The sequence below is a fragment of the Onychomys torridus genome, chromosome 14, assembly GCF_903995425.1.
Source record: "Onychomys torridus chromosome 14, mOncTor1.1, whole genome shotgun sequence".
Lineage (NCBI taxonomy): Eukaryota > Metazoa > Chordata > Mammalia > Rodentia > Cricetidae > Onychomys > Onychomys torridus.
This window is the reverse complement of record NC_050456.1, coordinates 78,981,050-79,007,391: the sequence shown is the minus strand read 5'-3', so window position 1 is coordinate 79,007,391 and position 26,342 is coordinate 78,981,050. Positions and strand designations below refer to the sequence as shown.

The 26,342-nt window shown below is 44.5% G+C and overlaps 1 protein-coding gene across 8 annotated transcripts in view; it reads right to left on the bottom strand.

The window, feature by feature from the left end:
• Positions 1-1,920: 1,920 nt before the first annotated feature.
• The window catches only part of Mark3 (microtubule affinity regulating kinase 3), a 93,586-nt gene continuing 69,164 nt past the window's right edge, over positions 1,921-26,342 (bottom strand). For 2 of the 8 annotated variants that reach the window (XM_036205347.1, XM_036205349.1), the window contains exons 14-19: positions 20,542-20,645; positions 12,202-12,360; positions 11,282-11,539; positions 6,259-6,285; positions 4,763-4,807; positions 1,921-2,874 (exon numbers count right to left, since the gene is read on the bottom strand). In XM_036205347.1, coding sequence (XP_036061240.1) covers positions 2,529-2,874; positions 4,763-4,807; positions 6,259-6,285; positions 11,282-11,539; positions 12,202-12,360; positions 20,542-20,645 — 939 coding nt within the window. In that variant the 3' untranslated portion in view covers positions 1,921-2,528. The remainder of the gene's footprint in view (positions 2,875-4,762; positions 4,808-6,258; positions 6,286-11,281; positions 11,540-12,201; positions 12,361-20,541; positions 20,646-26,342) is intronic. The other 6 variants (XM_036205354.1, XM_036205353.1, XM_036205348.1 and 3 more) reach the window with 5 other exon arrangements.

Here is a 26,342-nt window from a genome sequence, read left to right as displayed (position 1 = left end):
CCCAGCATGAGCTCTATTTGACAGGGCAGGTACTGTGTGTGGGCCATCTCGATTGGGTTTCTAGGGCAGGATTCTTTGAGATGGGGTCTCCCTAGGTAGTCCTGGCTGTCAAGGACTTCGCTAACAGAGACCGGCTTACTTAGGTCCCAAGTGCTTTGATAGCAGGCACGTCATCATATCCAGTTCAGGGCAAGATTCATGGAGTAACAGCTGGTCATGACCCTTCAAGAACAACTCAGAAGCTCTGCCTGGATGAGGAAAGTGCTCTTTAGCAAAGATACAGTGGCCAACAGCACCAATGGGCAGTCTGCACGTGTAACTCAAGAGAGCCCCCGTGTATCTGGGCAGCAGCCATTCTGTCTTGGAGGGCCTGTGACCCTTCAGGTTTTAAAGGGACATGAACACAGCTGGCGGCAACTGGAGAGGCTGGGCAGTCTCTAGAGGCCTTGACTCCAGGGCGAGCAGTCCCCTGCAGTCACAGCAGACTTGCTGATAGGGGTCTTCCCCACTCTGCCGCTGCCTGGCCGCTTCTCCTGACCTCTCAACACTGCCAGGATGGCATTCGGCTCTACTCAGTTTTTGTCCTCGTCCACCCTCGTCCCTGGGTCCCTCTGACCTCAGAGTCACCTGCTTCCTTCCAAGCTGCTCCCCTGGGGTTCTTCCTCCTCCAAGCTTCCTGCATTTCAGTTCCCGGTGGCCCCCACGGCACAGACCAGAAACTGCCATCTCTGCCTTCCCTTCTCACCCGAGATCAATCAAGCTGCCTCACTCAGTGTTCCCAGAGTCCATCGGGAGTATGCAGCCGCCCCTCCCCCAAGCTGGCCATTCTGTTAGAAGGCCTCTGCTGGGTTTTCTTGTCTTCTAGCCCTCTCCCCTTCCGATGGATTCCAAAAGCAGCTCAGAGATGGCGGACAGCCCAGGCCGGCTGGGGACCCTGCAGCTCTCAAGGAAGCAGCTGCGTGAGGCCTCGGGAGCCGGCCTCCTCACACCTCCACTCTTCTGCAGGCCTTGGGGACCCTGTGTCCTCTGGAGCTCCCAAGATGTTTTGCAATGTATTTCTCATTATTTCTCACCATATCCCATCCCAAGTCTTCACTTCTTTTTATGACAGTCACATGTAAATGTGTATGTGTACGCGTGTAATATGCATGAGTGTAAATGCCCTGGAAGGCCCTAAGTGCTGGCTTCACTATCAGTCAGCTACTAGATATGGATGCTGGAAATTAGACCCTGGATCTCATCAAATGTAGTGTGTGCTCCTCACCGCTCAGCAATCGCTCCAGCTCCTAAGGTCCCACTTCTTGTTTGTTGACTGACTGCTGGAATGTAAGCCTTAAGGAGACAGGGTTGCTCAACCATGTTGTCTTGTACAAGAGTGCCTTGACCACAGCAGACAAGACAACAAACAGCCATGACTTAAGCTAGTTTAGATTTCATGCTCCAGGTAACAACCAATCAATCAACAACTAACAACTCTAAATCAATGTAACAATTTTGCTGTGACATTAAAATGCCAAACTAAGTGTCAAGTTCATTACCCACCCCCCCCGCCCCCTATATAACCATGTGGGTGTTGGGAAAAAGCTGTACGTCTGATTCATGTGTGAATCACAGGGAGAGAGAGGAATATCGGGTACCGCATGGAAAAAACCCATTCAGTGATGGCAAGGGCCTGGTGTTTCCTCATGGGAATGCATGGTCCCCAAGGACTAAGCAGCTACCATCCCCTCCCAGGGACCAGAAGGGCTGGGAGAAAGGCTGCTCTTCAGCTAAAATGCTGGGGTCTATGCAGAGTACTCAACACTCTATGCTTCCCACACGTCCTCTGCCTTTATTCAACCCAATGGTGGAGGCAAGCAGCATGCCTCAGGACTACCTTAGACTGAGGCTTCAACACAGCATTAGGAGACAGTGCAAGAGTTTACTGAGAAAAAGTGAATTTTTAATTATCTTGTGAATCTACTTAGAAAAACACACACAAGCAATGTTCACAACTATAAATTTAAACCTTTTGCACTAAAAAACAAAACAAAAACCAAAAAAACACAAAACAAACACAAAACCACAGGCATGAACTGTAAACCTGTATTAATTATCAACTAGTCTTAAGGTTAATTCTTAGCAGTAATTCAGTATTTTCCTTCTTGGCAATTGTAATGTTTTAGCACCAAATGATCTCCCACAGAGGTACTAGGAATGCTGGCTGCCAGTGTACGGAGATGTTTCCAATGCACAGCTTCCCACACACACCGTCCACTCACACCACACACGGGAGTCACGTGCAGATGGGGCGACACGCTGACTCCCAGGGCAATGGACACAAGACAGAGGCACGGGGTCACAGACTTTAATGTAGTGCATTCGTAGAAAAGGCCAGCCTTCGCTCCCAGGCGTGCTCTCGTCCTCAGACTTTAATGTCATGATTTAGAAGATGCAGACGTTATTGCCTAAATATTACTCTATACATTTCCATCAGTGTTCTGGAAAACACCTTAAATTGCTACTTAATTTACACCATAATTACTGGGTTACAGCTTTAGCTCATTGGCAATTTTGGAAGCAATATTTTTGAAAGCTATTGATGTCCCTGATATCCGTTTAAAGCGGACCCCATTCAGAGACAGTCTTGGCAGCTTACAGACTTCCATTTCCCACTGCACCAGGTTCTCCGCATGCCCGTCGCCATGGACACAGAAGAGCAGGAAGCGCTCCCTCTGCTCATAATCGCAGTTATTGGCATCCAGCACTTTGCGGATCTCCCGCATCATATCACTGGGGTCCATGGAACTAGTGGTTTTCATGCTCCAGGTGAAGCGCAGTGAACGAGGTTTTGCCTCTTTGTTCTCATCCTTTTGTTCCGAAGATACATTGCGACTGAAATGCACAGGGGCAGGGTGATTTTTAATTGCACTGGAAAAAGACCCTTTTCCACCTTAGCTAACTGATTATCAACTCCTTCAGCACATATGAAAACTGACCCCAAGTACCTCACATTTACCAAGAGGCACACACCTATATCCCCAATCTCTAAACGTAAATACTGCACACAAAAGTCTGTCTGGCTGGAAACTGTCCAGTAGCCACCTGCACTGGACATCCTTTGAAATCAGGCAGAGCAGGGCCAGAGCCCACTGCTACAAAGGGGTGAGTGCTGACCAGCAACCTCCTGCTCGTTCACCCACAGCTTGTTAGTGCAGTTGTGCTTGTCACAGTACACAAAAAACAGTGCTCAAAGACTGACTCAGTATCCCGTTAGTACACTGTTTCTCAACTAGCTGCTGAGTGCACAGCTAGGCCAGCCCTTCTGTCCCCACCATCTACCTTGTTGTTTCTCTATTTTGTTAAAATCCCAGTTTCATAGTTGAAAATATCCAGGTCATGCTCCTGTGGTACCAGCCACTCAGGAGGCTGAGTGGATCCCAGGATCCCAGGGGCTTGAGGTGAGCCTGAGTAACAGGGAGGCCCACCTCACAACAGGCAAAACCAAACACTACAAATACCACAACTCAGATGATCTAATCTTAATGAAACAGACAGAAAAATGAAATGCTACAGCTCATTTGTCTGTGGAGAACTGAAATGACTGGTCTGTATGAGGTGAGCGCTCAAAGCTAGGCTAAATGGCTATGTTAGACAGGCTGCAGGTTACACAGGCAAGCACAAGCTTGGCAACACTTTTGGGATCAGGAAACCTTAGGTGAGGAGGCAGAGACAGCACAAAACTGTGCTGTGGGCAGTCTGTTTGAGAGTCACAGGAGGGAAGGGTGAGGCAGGGCAGACCAGGAGGACTGGCCACATACAACTCAGTTAATTCAATGGAACCAGCAGCAGAGGCTTTGTGGGGTTTTGTTTGTGGGTGTGCTCCTTTAGTGAAGATGGGGTCTCATGAGGCTCAGACTGCCCTGACCTCCTGGTCCTCCTGCTCTATGTCCCAAGTACTAGGAGCACAGGTGTGTGCTACCATGCTTGCTCAGAAGCAGCGAAGTGCAGAATGCACTCAAGACCCACCCCAGAGCATGGACCCACCACACTGGGTCAGAGTGGCGTAGACAAAACCACTGGCCTTTACAGAGCGCTTGCACAGCAAACCCTGTCCTGCTCCATACTAGGAAGTAGGTTCCATCATTATCTTCCTGTTGCGGATGGGGCAATACATCTGGAAGGGCAGAGCCTGCTCTAAGCTGGGACAGGCCTGGGAAGAGACTGCCTGGAGCTCACTCCAGGTCTGCCTGGAAAGGGCAGCTTACACAGTACTCAGGGCCTCACAGGGACAGAGGGTCAAGAGGCAGGTGCCAATGAAGATTTTCCCTTGGAACAGTAGCATCGTCAGAACTTGCACTGGAGCACAGTAGGAGGCCTACCACTATAGAGATGGAATCCTGAGCCTACCTGTGATTCCATTTCACACAAGGAGAGCTACATAAAACCAAGGGGCAAACATACAACTTACATAATCATCATTTTAAAAGGAAACACCATTTCAGCCCTCCCAACCTTATTCAAGGCATCAAGACACAAATGTGAAGCCTGGCTGAGGGTGCTCAGGAAGGTTCTCACGGCCCACTGGTGCCCTCTTGTGGCTGCTGGCATGCAAAGCAGTCTCTTGGTCCAGCAAGTAGAGCCAGCAGCCTCAAGAACATTCTAGAACCAGAACCTTGACACAGCCCCAAACAGGCCCACTGTACTTAAACGAATAACCAGAAAACGGCATTGAGGAAGCTAAGAACTCAGGAAATATCTGAAGTAAAAGCATTTCCCTCACCTTGAGCCCTCGTATCTCCCGTTCCTCTCATACTCTGTTGGGAGTCTCAATGAACAGAACGTAGAAGCAAAGCAAAGTGGGAAAGAGAAAAGAAATCTTACACACTGGTCCACAGCCACACGTTCATCAACACAAACATTGTACAATGAATTAAGCCCAGGCATTGCAGTTACCACTGAACTAATTCAAACAGCTTCTCCATCTGACTGTTGATGACGTAGTCCCCAGAGGACAAAGTTTGTAAAAGGACAAGCTGTGCATCCACATCAGTTTTCTTCCTGCTGTGCACATTCATGGATTGGACTAGAGCTGTTCTGTGTTCTATTACCACGCCACACAGTATAGTTTACATTTAAAAAGAAATGAGGTTTTCAGTAGACCTCTACACTCAAATATAACAAATCTGTCCCTGAAAATTTGCTATTTTGGAAGATCACCATCATCATCATGGAGTGCACTGGCAACAAAAAGGAAGCCTACTTCTCCACTCCTTAAGAAGTCATGTTTCATAAACACCAAAGTGCAGCCTGGCCTTCTGGGAGGCAGGGGCAGGCAGGAACTCCAAACAACAACAACAGGGTCTCTCTATGGAGCCCTGGCTGTCCCAGAATCCAGTATGTAGACTAGGCTGGCCTTGGAGCTCGGAAGTCTGCCAGCCTCCACCTCCCTGGTGATGTTAAGGCATGCACCACCTGGCCAGGCAGCAACATTAATAGCAGTGTTTCTGCCTTGTACGTGCACATTCCAAGGACATCAATATTTTTGATTTATCAACACCAAAAATATTAACCCAACTGGAACCCCACTTACCATCATGCTCTAGTAAACAATGACACATGCTTTCTTTCTTCATTGGGATGTGGCTTTTAGACAGAATACTATTTGTTTCTCAATTCTCCAAAAAATAAGACATTTCTGCTGTGAAGTTGCTCACATCTGAGTTTCTACTCACACCTGAGTTTCTAAACGAGCCAAACCAAATGAGACTGGAGGATTTTTTGGATTGTCTCCAACCCCAGTGTATCAGCCACCTTGTCTTTTGCCAGCTTTTGCCAGCTCAATTTCAGTAAAGCAAAAGTGATGACTAACACAATCACCACTTACCTTCGGCATGTTTCAGACTGCACCATTAACTGCACACTTGACTACCGCACATCGCATTCTTTACACAGGAGCATGCTAAGTGCCATTAGTACCAGACAGAACTACCTGAGTGCTAAGTCATTCTACTGAAGAGAGTGCACAGGCATGCACAGGCCTTCTGCTGAGTGGGTGCCATAGTTCCTTTAATATGCCAGACAGAGTTAATCTATTTCTTTCCAGTTTCCTTTCAAAGATATGAGAATTTAGTTCTTAGCAGAAAGTTTAGTTTAAAGAAAAGAAAACAACAACAAAAAAAAACAGGACCAAAAAGCCAAACCTGATGTTAATTGCAGGAGCCATTTGGGGAGGGTGGGGTGAGGATTGAAAAGTAAGTGTACATATATAAATCCTACCTTTTGATAAACCTGAATGACATGTTTCTAAAAGAAATTAAGCCAAAAAAAAAAAAATTAACAAAAAAAGACTCGTACAAATTAAACAGAAAATCTAATTAATTATAGAAAGAATAGGAAAACAAAAAACAAACCAAACACGATGGCTCCTCTTCTGGCCAATAATCAATAAAAGCAACATTTGTTGAAAAAGTAAAATTATTATAAACACTTAAATTTTGAGTATGTGGTCTTTTAATTTGAAATATAAAAACATGTTTAGCCATAATAATTAAATTCATTTAAAAAGTTCTTAAGATAAAACTCAGTCTTTAAAAAATTATCATGATCATTATGATGTTATTAATATAAGGCCTTGCTGTATATATCAAAGGCTGGTCTTCCATTTGCAACCTGCTTCTACCGAGTGCTGGGATTACAGACATGCCACCATGCTGCAAATTCAATGTCTTATTAAAGAAATAACATGTACTTTGTTGTAATAAATATCATTTCTTAGACTCCTATAGACTATTTTATGAGCAGAACTCTTTCTTGACTTCTGCTATATAAATACAAAAGACCTAATTATACGCCATTTAGACATTAAGAGGATCATCACTGAGCTATGCTTGATGGCATAATCCTACAATCTAGCATGGGAAGATAGAGGCAGGAAGTGCAGTAAATCTGAGGCCAGGCAGGTCTATAAAATCAGTTCCAGAGCCAGTGCTATATAGCAAGATCCTGTATTAAAGGGGGTGGGGCTGGTAATGATGCTTGGTAATGGTAAAGTGTTTGCCCAGCATGCATGACAGGGCATATCCTTAATCCCAACACTCTGGAGGTCCTGGAGCTAGGAGGATCAGAAGTTCAAGGTCATCCTTGGCTACCTAGTGAGTTTAAAACCAGTCTGGGCTCCATGAAACCCTGTCTCAAAAACAACAACAAAACCAAACCAAAACAACATAACAAATTTATTTAGGAAGACACATGGGCTATGCTGAACACTCTGACAAGATCTTCCACACAGTAAGCACCTCTGGGCAAGTATAGGCAAGAAAAGCCCATTGCTACACTGGGTACCGCAGACATACATATGCACCAAATAACATTTTTGGATTTTTCCTCTCTAATTTGGGATTAACTTTGTATTGCTTTTAGGAAAGTCCAAACTCTTGACCTCTTTTATGCCACTGTCATCTGTAACTGTGTTAGGCTCCATTCACAGCTATACCATAGTGCATGCAGCCTGTGAACCACGGCTGGACACTTGCTTAAACCAACTGGATAGTGTCTAACTATTTACTAGAGATAACTGCTATCCACATCACACAGAGCAAACAATGGTACACAGCAGGATAAATACTGTATGGAAGATTGTGCATGTAAAATATTTTAATTAGATACTACTTATAGATATATGTTTGAAATATTATTTCAAAATGATTATTAATCTCTACCTTCCACTCCCAGTACTGGGGCCTTGTGAGTTATATCACTAAACTACATGCCTACTCAAGGCCTTTTTAAAAAATCAATCTCTTTTTACTGGGTACCGCAGACATACACATGCACCAAATAACATTTTTGGATTTTTCCTCTCTAATTTGGGATTTTGCCTGCATGTATGTGTGATAGTGTTGGATTCCTTGAACTGGAATTACAGAGAGCTGTGTTTATGTGGTTGCTGGAAATTAAACCTGGGTCCTCTGGAAGAGCAGCCAGTGCTCTTAACCACTGAGTTTTCTCTCCAGCTCAACAACAATGTCTTTTAAAAATTATTTATAGGGCTGGAGAGATGGCTCAGAGGTTAAGAGCACTGACTGCTCTTCCAGAGGTCCTGAGTTCAATTCCCAGCAACCACATGGTGGCTCACAACCATCTGTAATGAGATCTGGCACCCTCTTCTGGCCTGCAGTCATACATGCTGTATACATAATAAATAAATAAATCTTAAAAAAAATTTTATATATTGTAAGTGTATGCATGTTTGCCTGCACTATGTAAGTGTACCACATGTACATAGGCCCAAGGAGGCCAGAAGGAGATGGGTCCTGTAGAATCAGAGTAGTAGAGTGCTGGGAATGGAACACAGGTTTTCTAAAAGAAAACCACTGAGTTGTCTCTCCAGCTCCTCACAAAGAAAGTTATTGTATAATACATACATACTTTAATTTTCTTCCCTCAAACCTTTTTTTAATACCCAAATAAGGTAGAGGGAAGGGAAGACACAGTGAAGACTTGTACTATGCTTGGGATCTTGTGGACCAACATCTGAGATGCAAAAACATGGGTCTGGCCGGGCAGTGGTGGCGCACGCCTGTAATCCCAGCACTCGGAAGGCAGAGGCAGGTGGATCTCTGTGAGTTCGAGGTCAGCCTGGTCTACAGAGCTAGTCCAGGACAGGCTCCAAAGCTACAGAGAAACCCTGTCTCAGAAAAAAAAACAAAAAAAACAAAAAAACCAAAAAAAATGGGTCTGGGCTGGAGTTTATACTGCCTGTAGGGTTGGGCAGATTTACTTGTTTTCATTCATTCATTCATTCATTCATTCATTCATTCATTTTAGGTCCCTGTCCTGGATCTCGCTCTGTAGACCAGGATGGCCTCAAACTCACAGAGATCCTGTGTGTGTGTGTGTGTGTGTGTGTGTGTGTGTGTGTGTGTGTGTGTGTGTGTACGCGCGCAAATACATATTTGCCATTAGATCCTTCTGAAGCTCTAGTTACAGGCTGTTGTGACACACGTAAAGTGGGTATTAGGAATCAAACTCCTGTTGTTTACAAGATCACTATGGTACTCTTAACCACTGAGCCATCTTTAGGGTTGGAATTCTGCTTGTGGAGCTCCCTAAAGCTCTCCAAAACTGCAGGCTGGATGGTCATACTTAGCCACCGTGACTCTCACTCCTGGTATCAAAGTGTCAACTTCATGGCCTTTCAGGCATTACAATTTTAGCCTGACAACTATTGTCCAGAGGAAGATAAAGAGTTAACTATAGTGAAGGATTTTGTTTTAAAGATTTATTTATTTATTATGTATACAGTTTCTGCCTGCATGTGTCCCTGAAGGCCAGAAGAGGGCATCAGATCTCATTACAGGTGGTTGTAAGCCACCATGTGGTTGCTGGGAATTGAATCAGGACCTCTGAAAGAGCAGTCAGTGCTCTTAACTGCTGAGCCATCTCTCCAGCCCCGAAGCATTTTTTTTTAAGATTTATTTATTTATGTATATGAGTGCTCTCTCTGCATGTTATACTTGTATGCCAGAAGAGCCAGCATGTAGTTGCTGGGAATTGAACTCAGAACCTCTGGAAGAGCAGCTAGTGCTCTTGGCTCAAAATCTAGCCCCTATATTTTAGTTGTTGTTATTATTATTATTGACTTTTTTTTTTTTTTCATTTTTCAAGACAGAGTTTTGAAGCCCTGTGAAGCCCTGGCTGTCAAGGAATTCACTCCATAAACCAGATTGCAGAATGGTCTCAGGATCAGAGATCTGCCTGCCTCTGCCTCCTGAGTGCAGGGATTTAAAAGAAAAGAAAAAAGAAAAATCCCAGCATTTGGAGGCAGAGGCAGGTACATCTCTGTGAGTTTGAGGGCCAGCCTGATCTACAGAGCAAGTTCTAGGACAGCCAGGCTATATAGAGAAACCCTGCCTCGAAAAACAAACAAACAAACAATCCCGCCTCAAATAAAAAGTAAAAAATAACAAGCCAGGAGTGGGTGGCTGGTGGGATTGCCTGGTGGTAGAAACACAATGCTCTTGCAGAGGATGTGGTCTGGCTCCTGGTGACCCACAAGGGAGCAAAACACTCATACCCATAAAACAAAATAAATAAATCTACAAGAACAAAACAAAATCTAAAACAACCAAAAAACCCAACCCAAACCAATCACATATGCAAATATCTACCTTCATGCAAACGTTAGTTAACTTTCCCTTTAAACATGTCCTGTGTGTCTGTGTCTGACGTCCACACCTACGATATACCTGTGAGGCTTGTGTGACTGGTGCCACCTCAACAATCCAGTTTTGGCCACCCACCCCCGCCCCAACCCACGCTATTTTGTTTTTCATTTCTTTGGTTTTTCAGGACAGGGCTTCTCTGTGTGTGTAGCCCTGGCTGTCCCAGAGCTCGCTCTGCAGCCCAGGCTGGCCTCCACTTCAGAGGTCTGCCTGCCTCTGCCTCCCGAGTGCTGGGGTGAGACTAAAAGAGCAGCAATGCTCTGTTTTAATGTTTATTTATTTATTATGTATACACAAGAGGGCACCAGATCTCATCACACCATACGGTTGCTGGGAATTGAACTCAGGACCTCTGGAAGAGCAGACAGTGCTCTTAACCTCTGAGCCATCTCCCCAGCCCCTGCAAATGCTCTTACAATGGGCTTTTACTGGACCTGGAAAGTGTGGGAAGTAAGCCCCAGTGACTGTCTTGTCTCTGCCCACCAGAGCGGTGCCCACAGGCACGAGCAGCAGCCAGTCTGCGGCTTTTTATGTAGGTGCTGGTCCTCACTGCTTGCTTAGGAAGCACTCTTGCTGAGCCACCTCTCCAGCCTCCACCTCATGACTGGCTCTTAATCAATGACAGTCTCACATCACCAGAAAGCACAAAGGAGACAGGTCAACAGAGGACTTTCACGATGCTCAAGAGTCAGTTACCGGGTGGGTGAGGCAGCTCAGTAGGTAAGGTACTTGCTATCAAGCCAGACATGGAAGAGACAGATGGCTTCATGTTTAGACACAGTGCAAGTGTTTTTCTTTGTGTCTGCTAAGCTGAAATAGATATGTCATGTGGACAGATGTGTGAACAATACAAACAATAATTAAAGAATGATAACTTTACCCAAGCACTAGACAACTTTTAGTATTGTGAAAAGAGGCTGAGTTCTGTAATTCTACTTTAAAGCTTTCAAATCTGAAGCTGGACACACATGAGCTAAGAATGAAAAGGAGCCAGGCAGCGGCTTCACCAATCGGGAAAGACATTTACTTTTCCCTTTGTATTTGCTTCAACAGAACCAGCAGCACATGACACTTACCTCCTTGTGAGTTTTGAAGTTAATTTACTAAAAAGATTAGTGGAACCTCGGCTTCGAGTCTGGGACAGTGGTGTGGCTTCGTGGGACAAGCTGGGTGAGGCAGGCGGGCCATTATATGTTGCGGTTCTCCGCTCCCGAGGTTGGCCGTGGAAAGTGCTACGGCTGGCCGTGCCTCTTGGGAAGCGAATCCGATCTGGGGTGGTCGCACTGCTAATACTGTGGGTGGAAGCAACTGGAGTCCTCTGATCTGGAATCGTGCTAGGAAAGCAGAAAAAGAGACATCTTTGTCCCCAAATCATAACATAGGAAAGTTTATAAGCACAATACTCCTTACATATAGTGAAGTAAATCAGCCACTGTGAATCAAGATCCAAAGGATATTTTAAAACAGGACTTAGGGGCGAAAGGTAAGCTCAGTGGGAAGGCTATCAAAGAACAGGACAAGAGACAAAGCTTAAAAGGTATAGGAATACCGTATATGCACATTTCAAGGACAAGATTAACGTAGGGTAGAGAACGGCTAACTCACATTTCCCCCCTCTACTTCCCTTTCAAACTACTTACATACAGAGAACTGTGCCAAAAGGAAAGAAAGTCTTGCATGTGAAAAGGAATAGGCAACCAAAAAGTTTCTAGAAGCACACAGATGGCATAAATGTAAAATCCCACATGCTGAAAGCAAGTTGAGGTGGGGATTTCTTATACCCTCTGAAGTATGCCAAGGCATGAGGACAGGCACATATACATTCAGACACAGATAACACAGACACAGTGAGACAGGATGTGCTTAACTAAAACTATATGAAGGAAGAACAGCTTGTGGACAACTGTAACAAAATCTTGAACCATAAAATCCACAGCACAAAATTAAGCAGCAGTGGGTACACATTAGCTTCACAAGGAATGTGCATTTTTCTTACATAGCCTTGAAGTTATCTCCTTCACTGTCTATTGGAGGTAACATCATCTTGGGGTGCCCAGAGGCTGACATGGACATCGACTTCTGATGTCTCAGCCGACAGGTAGATGTGGCACAGAGTGAGGCAGGGCTAGCTGCGTAAGCGAACACTTCTGTCAGGCTGGGAGAGGGTTTGGGTTCAGGCAGAGGCAGAAACAACAGCGTGATGGAACAGTGACCAAAGAGCAGCCTGCTGTCTAATGCACACACCTTCTCCCCAGACCCCTGCAGACCTCCAGAGATTAGGAATCTCTTTACCTTGTTTGGGGATTTGGGCCAATTGCTGGCCCTTAACTGCTTTTGCAAACAGCACGGTTTTTTTTTTTTTTTAACCCCCGAGACAGGGTTTCTCTGTGTAACAGTCCCAGCTGTCTTGGATCTCACTTTGTAGACCAGGCTGGCCTTGAACTCAGTGCTGGGATTAAAGGCATGTGCCACCACCGCCCAGCTGCAAACAGCAGTTTTTAAAGTTCATTATCTTAGCCAGGCGGTGGTGACACACACCTTTAGTCTCAGCACTCAAAAGGCAGAGGCAGGAGGATCTCTGAGTTCAAGGCCAGCCTGGACTACAGAGCGAGATCCAGGAAAGGCACAAAGCTACACAGAGAAACCCTGTCTTGAAACCTCCCCCCCCAAAAAAGTTCATTATCTTAAAGAAAATAACAGTTTACATGTTTGAATACTTCTATATGTGCTCTACAAGCTCTGCATAAAATAAAACACATCCTAAAGATGTCTCTATATAAATTTACGTGGTAAAATGAATGTAGCACAAGTGCACAGTACCTTTCACCAGTTCCCTTTTAAATAAATGACTGAAATCATGGGCATAGAAATTTATTATCCATCAGAGTATCCTATGTCATTTGAACAACAGAGTTTAGAACCTTCCCACTGGAAGACATTTGCTCCCTTCTTAGCAAGACGGGAAAATCAGCATATGGACTATGTATGGAAGGAGTATTGCAGTGATTTAAAGCCCTCACTCAGTGTTACTTTGCACGATGGACTCAGACAAGCTCACTCACATGGAGTAGTACCCTAGCACCTCTTTCCTCTTTTCACTTGCAAAGGCTTTTTACCTGCTAAGCTGTCTGTCTCACTGGCCCATCTACCGTACTCTGTTCAGATCCAGACAGTGGTCAATACATTTGATTGGTCTGCCTAGGTGCTGATGACTTTTACCACACCGGGAGCTAGAATCAACATGTGAACGAACAGCAAGAACAGAAAGAGCAGGAGCTGTTTGACTCCGCTGGAGACACAAGCGGTTGTAAAGACTGGGAGAAGGAAGAGGGCTTGGGTGTAGACAAGAGACTGTTCTCTCTCTCTCTCTCTCTCTCTCTCTCTCTCTCTCTCTCTCTCTCTGGTTTTTCAAGACTGGATTTCTCTGTGTAGCTTTACGCCTTTCCTGGAACTCACTCTGTAGCCCAGGCTGACCTGAACTCACAGAGATCCTCCTTCCTCTGCCTCCCGAGTGCTGGGATTAAAGGTGTGCGCCACCACCATCCAGCTGAGACTGTTCTCTTTCTCCAAGAAGTAACTGCAGGGGAGACTGCCCAATAGTACAGGAGCATGAAGAGAGCATGTGCAGATACTCTGCAACACTGACTGGATCTTCCTCGAAGTGCAAGACCTAGCTAAAAGAAAGTATAATTCATATTTTAAGTATAAACTATTTGGTTAAAATTATTCAATTATTTTTGTTATATTAAAGTGTGCATGCGTCATCCATGTGAGTGTGTTTGAGTGAATATGCCTGCAGACTCTAGAAAAGGGTGCTAGATCTCCTGAAGCTTTAGGGAGAATTCTGGTCCTTAAGCCAGGCGGTGGTGGCGCACACCTGTAATCCCAGCACTTAGGAGGCAGAGGCAGGTGGGTCTCTGTGAGTTCCAGGACAGCCAGGAATGTTACACAGAGAAACCCTGTCTCAAAAAACCATGACCCCCCCCCCAAAAAAAAACCTATGACATACCTCAACTGTTTCATGTCTGTCTGCTACACCCCATGGTGCTGGAGTTACAGGTAGCACAGCCATGCCTTGCTTTCCATAGGTGCTGGAAACTTAAACTCCCATCTCATGCTTACAGAGCAAATGCTCTTTACCCACCGAGTCAGCTCCCCAGACTGAACAAAGTGTTTTCAATGAATGTTGCTGAGAGAAGCAAATAGGCCCTGGTAGGAATCAGGGGACACAAATGTTAGTTAGGATTCTGCCACTCCAGCTATATGACCGCACACGCGCAGTTCAGTAGCCAAGCAAGGGGTCTTACGTCATCAGTACACTGCGTGATGCGCAGTCACGCAATAGGCGCATATGTGGTGTAGCTCCATAAGCCCACTGTGTTTGTGCAGGAAAATCCTTAAAAAGCTGGACTCCTCACCTCTCTTCTGCTCTCTCCTCCGAATGTGCTTTTGACCTTGCCTTGTGTGTGTGTTTTCTTTTTCTTTTTCTTTTTTTTTTTTTTTTTTTGGTTTTTCAAGACAGGGTTTCTCTGTGTAGCTTTACGCCTTTTCCCTGGAACTCACTTGGTAGCCCAGGCTGGCCTCAAACTCATAGAGATCTGCCTGGCTCTGCCTCCCAAGTGCTGGGATTAAAGGTGTGCGCCACCACTGCTTGGCCTTTCCTTGTTTTTTAAAACAAACATCGGTGCTGTGATGAAGCAGGCTCTCATAGCGCTCTGCCCTATACCTTATTGGATCTACAACTGCCGGCTTTTTTCATTTGCCTAGTCCCCAGGACGGCTCCATACAACACAACAGCTAAGTAGATTGGTGAGTTTTCCATTTCTGATCCCTCACTATTTCCTGCAACTGCAGCCTGAGATATATTTCTCGTGCCAGACCCCCCAGGGGGTCCTCAGGCTGTGTACCATGGCACATTCTCTCTTGATGAAGCATTGAATGCTGTCTGGACTCCTCTGGGACGTATGCCCCTCCCAAGCCCTTGCCCCTCCTGTGACAATGGGTGGGGTCACTGGTGCTGTTAATTTATGACAGTCCACAGATTGCCTGCTCTCAGGACACTCGAGATGGGAATCTGGGATCCCCTTTGTTATTTTTATTTTTTATTTTTTTTCTCTTGGCTGCAGTCATGGGACATAAAAGGCTCCCTTCTCTTGGTCTCACTGCTCCTCTGAGAAATGTTAAATATCCCCAGATACCAGTAAATTTGGCCGCATAATGGCTGCTTGAACTCTGATATTTCACAGGAATTATCTAACTTCTTTTACCTAAGCTCTGAACCCTCCTTTTCTGAGTCTTTCTCTCCAACCCTAGCGTCACCTATCTGACCTCCGCCTTGTTCTCTGGTACCAGGCAGGCCACTGAGCACGGACAGGTCTGGAAGAAGGCTAGGATGCATGCAAATAAGTTTATGATCAGGACCCACATTGGGATCATAATAATCTGTATGGCTCTTTAGCCAGAGATCAGTTTACAGCCTGCCACTTGACGGGTCTTCGTAAAGCTGTCCTCAAACCAGCAAACTATCAAAAAAAAAAAAGAAGGAGGAGGAGGAGGAGGAGGAGGAGGAGGAAGAAGAAGAAGAAGGAGAAGAAGGAGAAGAAGAAAGAAGAAGAAGAAGAAGAAGAAGAAGAAGAAGAAGAAGAAGAAGAAAGAAGAAAGAAGAAGAAAGAAGAAGAAAGAAGAAGAAAGAAGAAGAAAGAAGAAGAAAGACATGGAATAAAATCCATCTCTTGTCTCCCAGAGCTTCCCGACATGAGGGCTAAACTTAAAAGCATCTGGAGAGCAAGGATCCTGACCCCACAGACGGAAGTTTCAGCTGTGGCATTCAAGGTGTACCATGGGAGAAATGAGAAAGCCCATGAACAGAATTGCCAAATGCTGGCACATGCTATCCAAGCAGCTGCTGCATAAGGGCTTCCAGGTCCCTGTTTTAAATGTGTGCTAGAAGAGGCCATGTGAGCTAGTGTGTGCTCTGCTGGGCCATCAACTGAGCTTTGTTCAAAGTGCCACCTAGAGAGATAACTGGTCAGCTGACTGCCCTCATGCACCTGATGGTGTGGGGACATCAAACAAAGACCTCCAGCAGACCTCCTAGGCCTGGCCACAGGCTCACAGAGAACCCAGGATGCAGCATGGGGCCATCTGTTTCCTTCTTGTTTGACACCGAGCCACTTAATCAGTCCTGAGGGAGTTTTGGGGTCCCACCTCTCCTCATTTCCCTATTGTCGGGGTAGGAGGACAGCCTTACCTACCTCCCCAGACTTAATTGTACATTAGGGTTATTTAATGGGAAAAGATTTTCCAGCTAAGGTAGGAGCTTTCATTTCATTTGCTCCTCCATGTGCCTCACTCCAGACCAGTCAGCAGTGTTTCTCATGTACAGTGACACAGACAGGGCCCTGCTCTCTCTCAATTCCAGAGGACATCAGGATCCACTGCACTGTCCCCAACTCCAGCAGAATGAGGTCTCACCCCACAAGCTTTTCTCTTCCTAGTTCCCTCTTCTAACTAACTACTCAGCTAATTGTTACAGGATCACCATAGAGCTGGAGTCCAAGGACCATCAAGTATACCCAGGTAGTAAAGGAACTGTAACAATCAAAACGTATTTACACCCCAGACCCAAAAGCATCTGGGCTCTGCACAAACAGACTTTAATATAACCATCTACTACTGTTAAATGCTCTCAACAATTGATCACCTATGTCTCCTGGATGCTAAACTAACAAAGGAAACGGGTGCCTTAAAATAATCTCTGATAAAGCTTATCTCAGGTAAAAATTAAAAACATGTTCCTATCTCTCTCCTCTCCCCTCCTTCCCTCCCTCTCTCTCTGTCATTAACACTAACCAATATAAGCAGAGTACTAAACACTACAATATTCACCAGCCCAAGAGTTTAATTTTCTCCTGGCTGCATCTTAATATGTTCAAAATTTCTCTGAGCTCCAGAGAATCCACCTGGACGGGTCAGCGAGCTCCAGAAACCACCTTAAATTCATCTGTATGCGTCAGATCTACTTCAGTGTCCCAGACACAAGCAGCCAGAGTCCCAGGCTGAGAGGGATGATGGACAGGTCCAAGGCAGCAGACAACAGCCTACCATCCCAGGACACCTGTCTACCTAAGGAGCCCCCTTCGCTACCCCTGCAAGAGTCAACCGACACCCACCAAGTCAGCTGGAAGCAGTTTTTTGGGAGAAGTGACACCCCTATTCCTGTTCACCCATTTTTTTAATAGTAAGTAAAAAGTCTGGAATATTAAGATTCTGCCATTCCAGCTATATGACCCTGCGCGCACACACACGAGTTAAAGAGAGAGGGGGGGGGGGGGGAGGGGAGAGAGAGAGGGAGGGGGAGAGGAGAGGGAGGGGAGAGGGAGGGGAGAGGGAGGGGGGTTAAATAAAGACATCTTTAAACTATTTTCAAAGACTGAATAGTGATTTAGAAAAAGAGCTGGTGAAGTAGAACACCGTGAGAGGGTAAATGTACGCACACACAGACAGCCATACATACAGAGCAGAGGGGCTCTATACCTCAACCCTTTCACAAGGTCTGACTAGGGTTTGTGCTCAACATGCTTCCTCCTGTTCGTGCAGTTCAGGACCCCTGCCCAGAGAATGGCACCTCCCATACTTTTAAGTCCCAAAGGGATGTTTAGTAGTTTAACAACTAAGAAGGTTTTCAAAAACAAGGGCCATGAAACAACAGCTTCTGAGTCCTGTAGAAGGAATTCCCTAACAGAAATTCTAGGCTTTTCTGTTACCTTCTAAGTCACATGTGATCTAGAAATCCTTGAAAAAGTTGAGACTGGAACTGTGCTAAAAGAAAATCTACCCAAACCAGAGTACTATCAAGAATAAAGGCTGGAAGACTCAATGAGGGGCTGTCTAGACCAGGCCTATGGGCATGCTTGTAGAAAACTGTCTTAATTATATTAATTAATGTGGGAGACCCTGGGTTTGCATCCTAAATTATATGAGTAGAAAGAATGAGTTGAGTGCATTCATTTATTTCTCTCTGCTCTTGCTTGTGGATGTGACCAGCTGTTGCAAGTTCTGCCTTGCCAGCACTGCAGGGATGAACTGTAACCTGGCTTTATGAACCCAATAACCCTGTCTCCCTTAAAGCTGCATTCATCGGGTTACTTGATCTCAGTATTCTGGGGGCAAAAGACAGCTACTTACGTGCTGACTTCCAGGTTCTGAGACCTAGTTCAAAAAAGAACCAACAACAAAACTACAAACAAAACGAACACCTACTATGCACAAAAACAAAAACCCCACAAAGGACCAGGAATTAGAAAACTATCAGATTTTTTTTTTTTGGGGGGGGGTTTCAAGACACGGTTTCTCTGTGTAGTTTTGGTGCCTTTTCCAGATCTCGCTCTGTAGACCAGACTGGCTTCAAACTCACAGACATCTGCCTGGCTCTGCCTCCTGAGTGCCGGGATTAAAGGCGTGCGCCACAACCACCTGGCAGAATATGGTATTTTTAAAAATTTACTGATAAAGGTCTGGAGAGATGGCTCAGTGGTTAAAAGCACTGACTGCTGTTCCAGAGGACCAGAGTTCAAATCCTAACACCCACATGGCAGCTTACATCTGTCTGTTAACTATAGTTCCAGGGGCTCTGATGCCATTACACAGACTACATTTGAGCCAATGCACATAAAATAAAAGTTATTAAAAAAGGGTTGGGGATTTAGCTCAGTGGTAGAGCAATTGCCTAGCAAGCGCAAGGCCCTGGGTTCAATCCTCAGCTCAAAAAAACAACAACAACAAAAGTTATTAAAAAAAAAAAATTCACGTCCAGGCGGTGATGGCACATGCCTTTAATCCCAGCACTGGAGGGTGGAGGCAGAGAGGATCAGGAGCTTCAAGCCTTAACTAAAAAGAATGACTACTATCACCCTAACTCAGTACTTCTCACTTTTCTACCGTTGACTGAACCCCAGGGTGACATTTGCACACACATCGGGCAGCTCATCTGTAACTGTAGCTCCAAGAGATCCAATGTCCTTTTCTGGCGAGCACACGCGCTAAATATGACCAGGTAGTGGCCAAGATTCAAGTCAGAGGACAGCAAAAGGTAACTTGAATTCACCTTGGAGTTCTCTGAAACTCTGATTTCAGTTTCTCCTCACTCAGAATTTGGTTTATTCTATACAAAATATGCACTTAACGAAATCCCACCAACTGGATTTCTTTTCCCTTCCCCTGCAAACCAATAGTACTTCATGGTTTCTGGATCAATCTAATCCCATTTTCTTTCTTTCTTTTGTTCTGAAACAGGGTTTTTCTGGGTATGTAGCCCTCTGGAACTTGCTTGATCTGTAGACCAGGCTGGCTTGGATCTCAGCGTTCCATCAGCCTGTCTCTGCCTCCCTAGTGTTGGAATTAAAGGCATGCACCACCAGAGCCCACATCCTTTTTGTTGTTGATGTACAGGAGTTCACATTTAGGAGATTTCCTAAGTTTCAGAAGACAACCAGAGGCTGTACTTCGATATATGTAAGGTTGTTTTGCCTGCTCAATGCCTGTGGAAGTCAGAAGAGAAAATCAGACCCCTAGGACTGGAGTTCCAGATGGTTGGTGAGTCCTATGTGGGTGCAGGGAATCAAAAGTGGGTCCTCTGGAAGAGCAGGTAGTGCTCTTTATCATAGAACCACCTCTCCAGCCCTCATTTTCTTATTTCATAACTCTGGTATGATCTACTTACAGACATATGATCTTATTAGTGTTTCAAGTCATGCATAAGATGGACTCTCCATGTTCCTACAGTCTCAAGAGTATTTCTCCGAGGGGGAGACTACATTACTACTGGCCATCTGCACCTGGTGGCAAGGCTGTCCTTGAACCTGGAGATGCGCCTGCCTCTGCCTCTGCCTCCAGAGTGCTAGGAATTAAAGACCTGCACCACCACCACCCAGCTTATTATTATTATTATTGTTACCATGGAGCTAGAAATGAAACCATGCACATATTATGGCACTGTACCTAAACCACAACTGAGACCCCGTTCCAAAGATAAACATACACAAAATCTCCTCCATTCCCCTACTCACCATTTTAAAAAACCATGGCATGCTAAGAGTCTTCCAGAAGAAACCTCACTGGTTCAACATCAACTTTTCCTTGTCACACATAGTCAACCATAGGGTTAGGTGCTCTGGACAAAGAGAAGAATCTGGAATCCTAATATTTTGCTAGAAATTAGCATTTAAAGTTTACTTACCTTTAAAGAATAACCAATAACCATTTGAATTTTGACTATAAAAGTGAGAAGTAACATACTATCACTTCTTTTGGGAGAAAACAGGTGACAACCCCCTACCTGCTTTCTTTGCCATTCTGAATGACTGAGTGTCTGTCCGCTGCAGACCTCTCACTGCAAACATAGGTGTTCCGCCGCGTCATTCCACCAGAGGCTGTATTACTCTGCAAGACAAGGGCGTGTTTACCTTAGACTATTTGGTAAGCACAATTCAAGAGGAATAAAAAAATTGTTTATGCAAACAAAAAATTGGAAGAGGGCTGTTGTCTATATGTTTGGGGGTGTGCATGTGCCTGAAAGTTGGAGGTTAGTGTCTGCTAACTAACTCTCCGGGTCACTCTCTACTGAGTATCCTCCCTGAACTCAGCGCTCTCAGACTGAGGTTAGACGACTTAGCCAGCTGGTCAAAGGGACAGCCTCTCTCTTTGCCTTTTGAGTACTGAGATCACAGGAGATGGCCATAACCACCTGGCTTTATATGGGTGCTGGGGTTCTGAACACTGGTACTCACACTTGAATGGCAAGCATTTTACCCATTAAATCATCTCCCTAGACCTCCATAATCATTCATAAACAAACAAATAAGTAAAAACAACATATGTGACTGTGTTTGTACAATGGTGTGTGAGTGTGAGTGTGAGTGTGAGTGTGTGTGTGTGTGTGTGTGTGTGTGTGTGTGTGTGTATGCTTGTGTGCCAGAAGAGGACAATGGGTCTCCTGAAGCTAGAGTTATACAAGAGCTGCCCAATGTGGGTATTGGGAAGTGAACTCTGGTCCTCTGCAAGAATAGAAAGCACTCTTAATTACTGAGCCATTGCTCCAGTCCCTTTTAAAAAGTCTTTAAATAAATCTAGTAATCCCAACGTTTGGGAGGCTGAGGCAGGAGTATCATGAGTTTGAGGCCAGTCCGGATTACAAAGTAAGCCCTTGCTTTAAAAGATAGAAAAGAAATTAATGCAATATTTTAAGGAGAAGGCTAATATATATGCAGAAATATATAATAATATACATGCAAATAAAATTAGAACACATTTCCATGAGGTTGGAATTTGACAAGACACTAGCAGACAAAGTTAGCACAAGTATGAACAAGAATATAAAAAACTAATAAAAATGTAAAGGATGAACTGGAGAGATGGCTCAACGATTAAGCATATCCGCTGGCTGCTCTTCCAAAGGACCTGGGTTCAATTCCCAGCATCTGCATGTGGCTCACAACTGTCTGTAACTCCAGTTCCAGGGATCTGATGCTCTTCAGGCACCATAAATGCATGTGGCACACAGACACAGAGGCAGACAAAAATAGACATATGCATTAAAAAGAAAAAGTAACAAGGATATTGCACAAAGTGAAGGAACGCACAAGGATAGGAAATGCTTACAAATCTTATGTCTGATCAGTGTCTAGTATTCAGAATATACAAAAACTCCTACAACATAATTTCAGAATGACAAATTAAAAATGGGCAACCCAAGGTGTTATAAATTGTATAAAGAAGGCTCTGGCAGGTAGAGAGCCAAGGTGCCCCTGTGGTGGGTGAGAGACAAAGAAGCCATGCAGACAGTGCTCAGTGAAGAGGTTTATTTAGTGGGGGAAGAGAAAAGGGGGAGGGGAGGAGGGGACAAAGGGGGGAGAGGGTCCGCACAACTCCTGGGAGGAAGGGGAAGAAGGAGGCGGGGAGGAGAGAGGGGAAGGGAGGGAGAAATGGTAGAGTTTTTCCTTAAGGGCAGGCACCAAGGGGCAGGGGCAGAATATGAACACAAGGGCCAGCTCAGGTTGGGATTTAGCTCAGTGGTAGAGTGCTTGCCTAGCAAGAGCAAGGCCCTGGGTTCAGTCCTCAGCCTGGAAAAAAAAAAAAAGACAAAAGACTCAGGTGGTGCTGTGTTTGCTCCCCAGACTATCAACTTGAGTCTGACTCTTAGAATCACACAGTAGAAAACTAGAAGCAACTCCCTTGCGCATGTATGCATGAGTGTATGCATCAGATACATACACAACATAAATATAATAAAAAGGGTTTTTTTGTTGTTGTTTGTTTTTTGAGACAAGGTTTTTCTGTGTAGCCCTGACAGTAGAAAGAGATTAACAACTTTATATAAAGTTGTTCCCTGACCTCCACAGGCATACTCTGGGATGTCTTCCACCCACAAATGAATAAAATGTAATTAAATAAACAACAAAATGGATACAGTGGCTCAGTGGGTAAAGTTGCTTGCTGCATAGAGTCTAAGGACCTGAGTTCAATCTCGATGTAGGCTGTTTTGTAACCCTGATACAAGCTAGAGTAAGCTGGGTGGAAGAAGCTCCATTAGAGAGTCCTATAAGAAGTCTGTGTGGTCATTCTCTTGATTGACATGGGAGGGTCTGGCTCATGATGGGCAGTGCCAACCCTGGGAATGAGGCATCACCTCTATCAGAGAGACAATCCTATAGCAAGTCTGTGGGGTCGGTCATTCTCTTGACTGATATGGGAGGGCTTGGCTCATGGTGGGTGGTACCAACCTTGGGAAGGCAGTCATCAGCCTCTGTTTGAGTTTCTAACCTAACTTCCCTCTGTGACAAACTGAGGGTTGTTAAAGTGAAACAAACCAGCCAAGCAGTGGTGGTGCATGCCTTTAGCCCCAGTACTTGGAAGGCAAAAGCAGGCAGATCTCTGTATTTGAGGTGTGCTTGGTTTACAAAGTGAATTCCAGGACAGCCAGGGCTACACAGAGAAACCCTGTCTCAAAAAAAAAAAAAAATGTTGAAATAAACCCTTTCCTTCCCCTAAACTTTTGACCAGTGCTTTATCATAGCCATAAAAATCCTAACTAAACTGGGCAGTGGTGGTACATACCTTTAATCCCAGCACTCAGGGAGGCAGGGGCAGGTGAATCTCTTGAATCAAGGCCAGTCTGGTCTACAGATCGAGTTCGAGGACAGCCAGGGCTACACAGAGAGACCTGTCCCCTGACTTCCACGTGTGCCTATGGCATTGGCACCACTCCCCAGTAATGCATAAAGTTTAAGAGGACAAAGTGAGTTCAGAACCCACATTTTAAAAAAGCCAGCCAGAGCCACACAGAGAAACCCTTCTTAAAAAAGGAAACAAAACAAAGCAAGTCAGGTGCAGTAGTATGTATTTGTTGTATATATAGGAGCAGGGAGGCAGAGGAAAATTACTGGCAGCCAATCTGACCTAATCAACAAGCTTCAAGTTCAGAGACCCCCCCCACCCAAGACCAAGATGGTTAAAACTTATGGCAGAGGCTACAGACCCAAAGAGTGGGGCGGAGCACACCCAAAAGGTAGAAAGCAGCTGACAAATATTTCCACTGTTAACCTTTGTCTTTCACACTGCTTGCACAGACAAGTACATACGCGTGCGCGCGCGCGCGCGCACACACACACACACACACACACACACACACACACACACACACACACGAGAAAACTGTAGTCAACACAGAGTTGTCTAACAGCCCTGGCTATCTTGGAACTCACTTTGTTGACCAGGCTGGCCTCGAAGGTAAGCCTGCCTCTGTCTCTGAGTGCTGAGATTAAAAGCCTATGTCACCACCTTCAGGCCACATAGACTTTTATACAAATGTTTACAATGCTATTCTTTATGTCTAAAAGGTAGAAATAGAATCTAAATGTCTATCAGTAAGTGATCAAGTGAATTGTAGTCTATATGTATAATGGAATAACACTCAAGCTCTAAAAAGAAATGAAGTGTTAATATATGCCACAACTTGAACTCTCAAAATATTACCCTGAATTCAAGAAATCAAACATAACATTGTGTATATATGTATTTGGCTCCATTTATGTGGAGTCATCAAAAAAGGAAGCTAAGGAGCCAGAAAATGGCGAGTTATCACAGTTACAGGCTATTCTGTGGTGTTGGAAAGTTCTCCAGCTAAGTCATCACAGTTACAGGCTATTCTGTGGTTAAGTTGGGCAGTGGCTCATGCCTGTAATTGTAGCACACAGGAGGCTGAGGCCTGCCTAAGGCACAGACACCATGTTTCAAACCAACCAACCAAAAAACAAATCTAGTGAAACCAAACAAATTAAAAAAAAAAAGTAAGTTCTTAAACATGTATGGTTGTATACACCAGCTTTACACTTAAAATGGCTAATTATATGTTATGTAGATTCTACGTTAACTTAATCTTGTAAATAAAAAACAAAAAAACCCAATAAAGTAATAAAAGTTACAATGAAAGATTTTTATCATGTAACATCTTTATTTACTAACTTTTGTGGTGCTAAAAATTGAAACCAAGGTTGTGGCACACACTAGAGAATTGTTTTAAGAAGTGAGCTCACTTAGAGAATATTTTTAAATTACAATTCTGTATTATTATTATTATTATTTTTGTTTGTTTGTTTTTGTTTTTTGAGACAGGGTTTCTCTGTATAGCTTTGCGCCTTTCCTGGAACTCGCTTTGGAGACCAGGCTGGCCTTGAACTCACTGAGATCCGCCTGCCTCTGCCTCCAGAGTGCTGGGATTTCAGGCATGCGCCACCACCGCCCGGCCACAATTCTGTATTATTTGTGTGTGTGTGATGTGTATAGTATAGGTGCATGCGTGCTGTGGTGTACATATGGATGTTGGATGATAACTTGTAAGTCAGTGTTCTGCTTCCATCATGGGCCATCAGGTATACTAGGGAAATGATCTCACCAGCCAGAATTTCTTTCTTTTATTCTTTGAGGTTTACTTTTATTTTATGTATGACTGCTTTGCCTATATGTATGCCTGTGCACCATGTGTATACTGTGATAATCAGAGAGGGTGTTGAATCCCCAGGAACTGGAGTTACAAGTAGCTGTGAGTCACCATCTGGGTGCTGGGAATTGAACCCAGGTTTTCTAGAAGAGTAACAATGCTTTTTTTTTTTTTGAGCTGAGGATCGAACCTGGGGCCTTGTGCTTGCTAGGCAAGCACTCTACCACTGAGCTAAATCCCCAACCCTGTAACAAGTGCTCTTAACCTCTGAGCCAATTTATTTTATATTTAGTTATGAGTCTACATGTAAGTAAAAAGTGCAGATATCAGAGGCATCTGATACACCTGGAACTAGTTACAGACGGTTATAATCCACCCGATGTAGGTGCTGGGAACCAAACTGTGGTCCTCTGCAAGAGCAGCCAACATGCTTAATTTACTGATCCATTTCTCTAGTCCTTTCCATCTTTAACTCCTGATGTTCCTGGCTCTACCTTCTAAGTACTGTGATTCCCCACCACACCCAGTTTGTATGGTGCTAAAGACTGAACTCCAGACCTCTTCCATGCTATGCAAACGATCTACCACCAGAGCCTCATCTCCATCACCACAGCGTTAAACAAAATTATTTTGAATTTTTATTTTATTTTTTGATTTTTCAAGACAGGGTTTCTTTGTGTAACAACCTTGGCTGTCCTGGAATTCACTTTGTAGACAAGGCTGCCTTAGAAGTCACAGAGATCTACCTGCCTCTGCCTCTCAAGTGCTGGGAGTAACGGCATATGCTGTCATGACTGGCTAAGATTCATTTTATATTTATCTCTATAAAAAGAGAATTTTGTTTGTTCTGAGACATGGTTTCATTGTGCAGCCTGGAACTGGCTCTGTAGACCAGGCTGGTCTCAAACTCTCAAGATCCTCCTGCCTCTGCCTTCCTTGTGCTAGGATTAAAGGCCTCTTCCATCATGCCTAGCACCACGAAACTAAATAAATTTCCCAGGAATTATATGGTAAATCAGCCTCAAATGAATTTAGTGAACCTGTGGAGTGGATGGGGACACAGGAACAAACCTGCAAGATTCAAACTTCCTGCTTTCAAAATTTAATATAGAACTTGCTCTGTAGTTCAGGCGGGCCTTGAA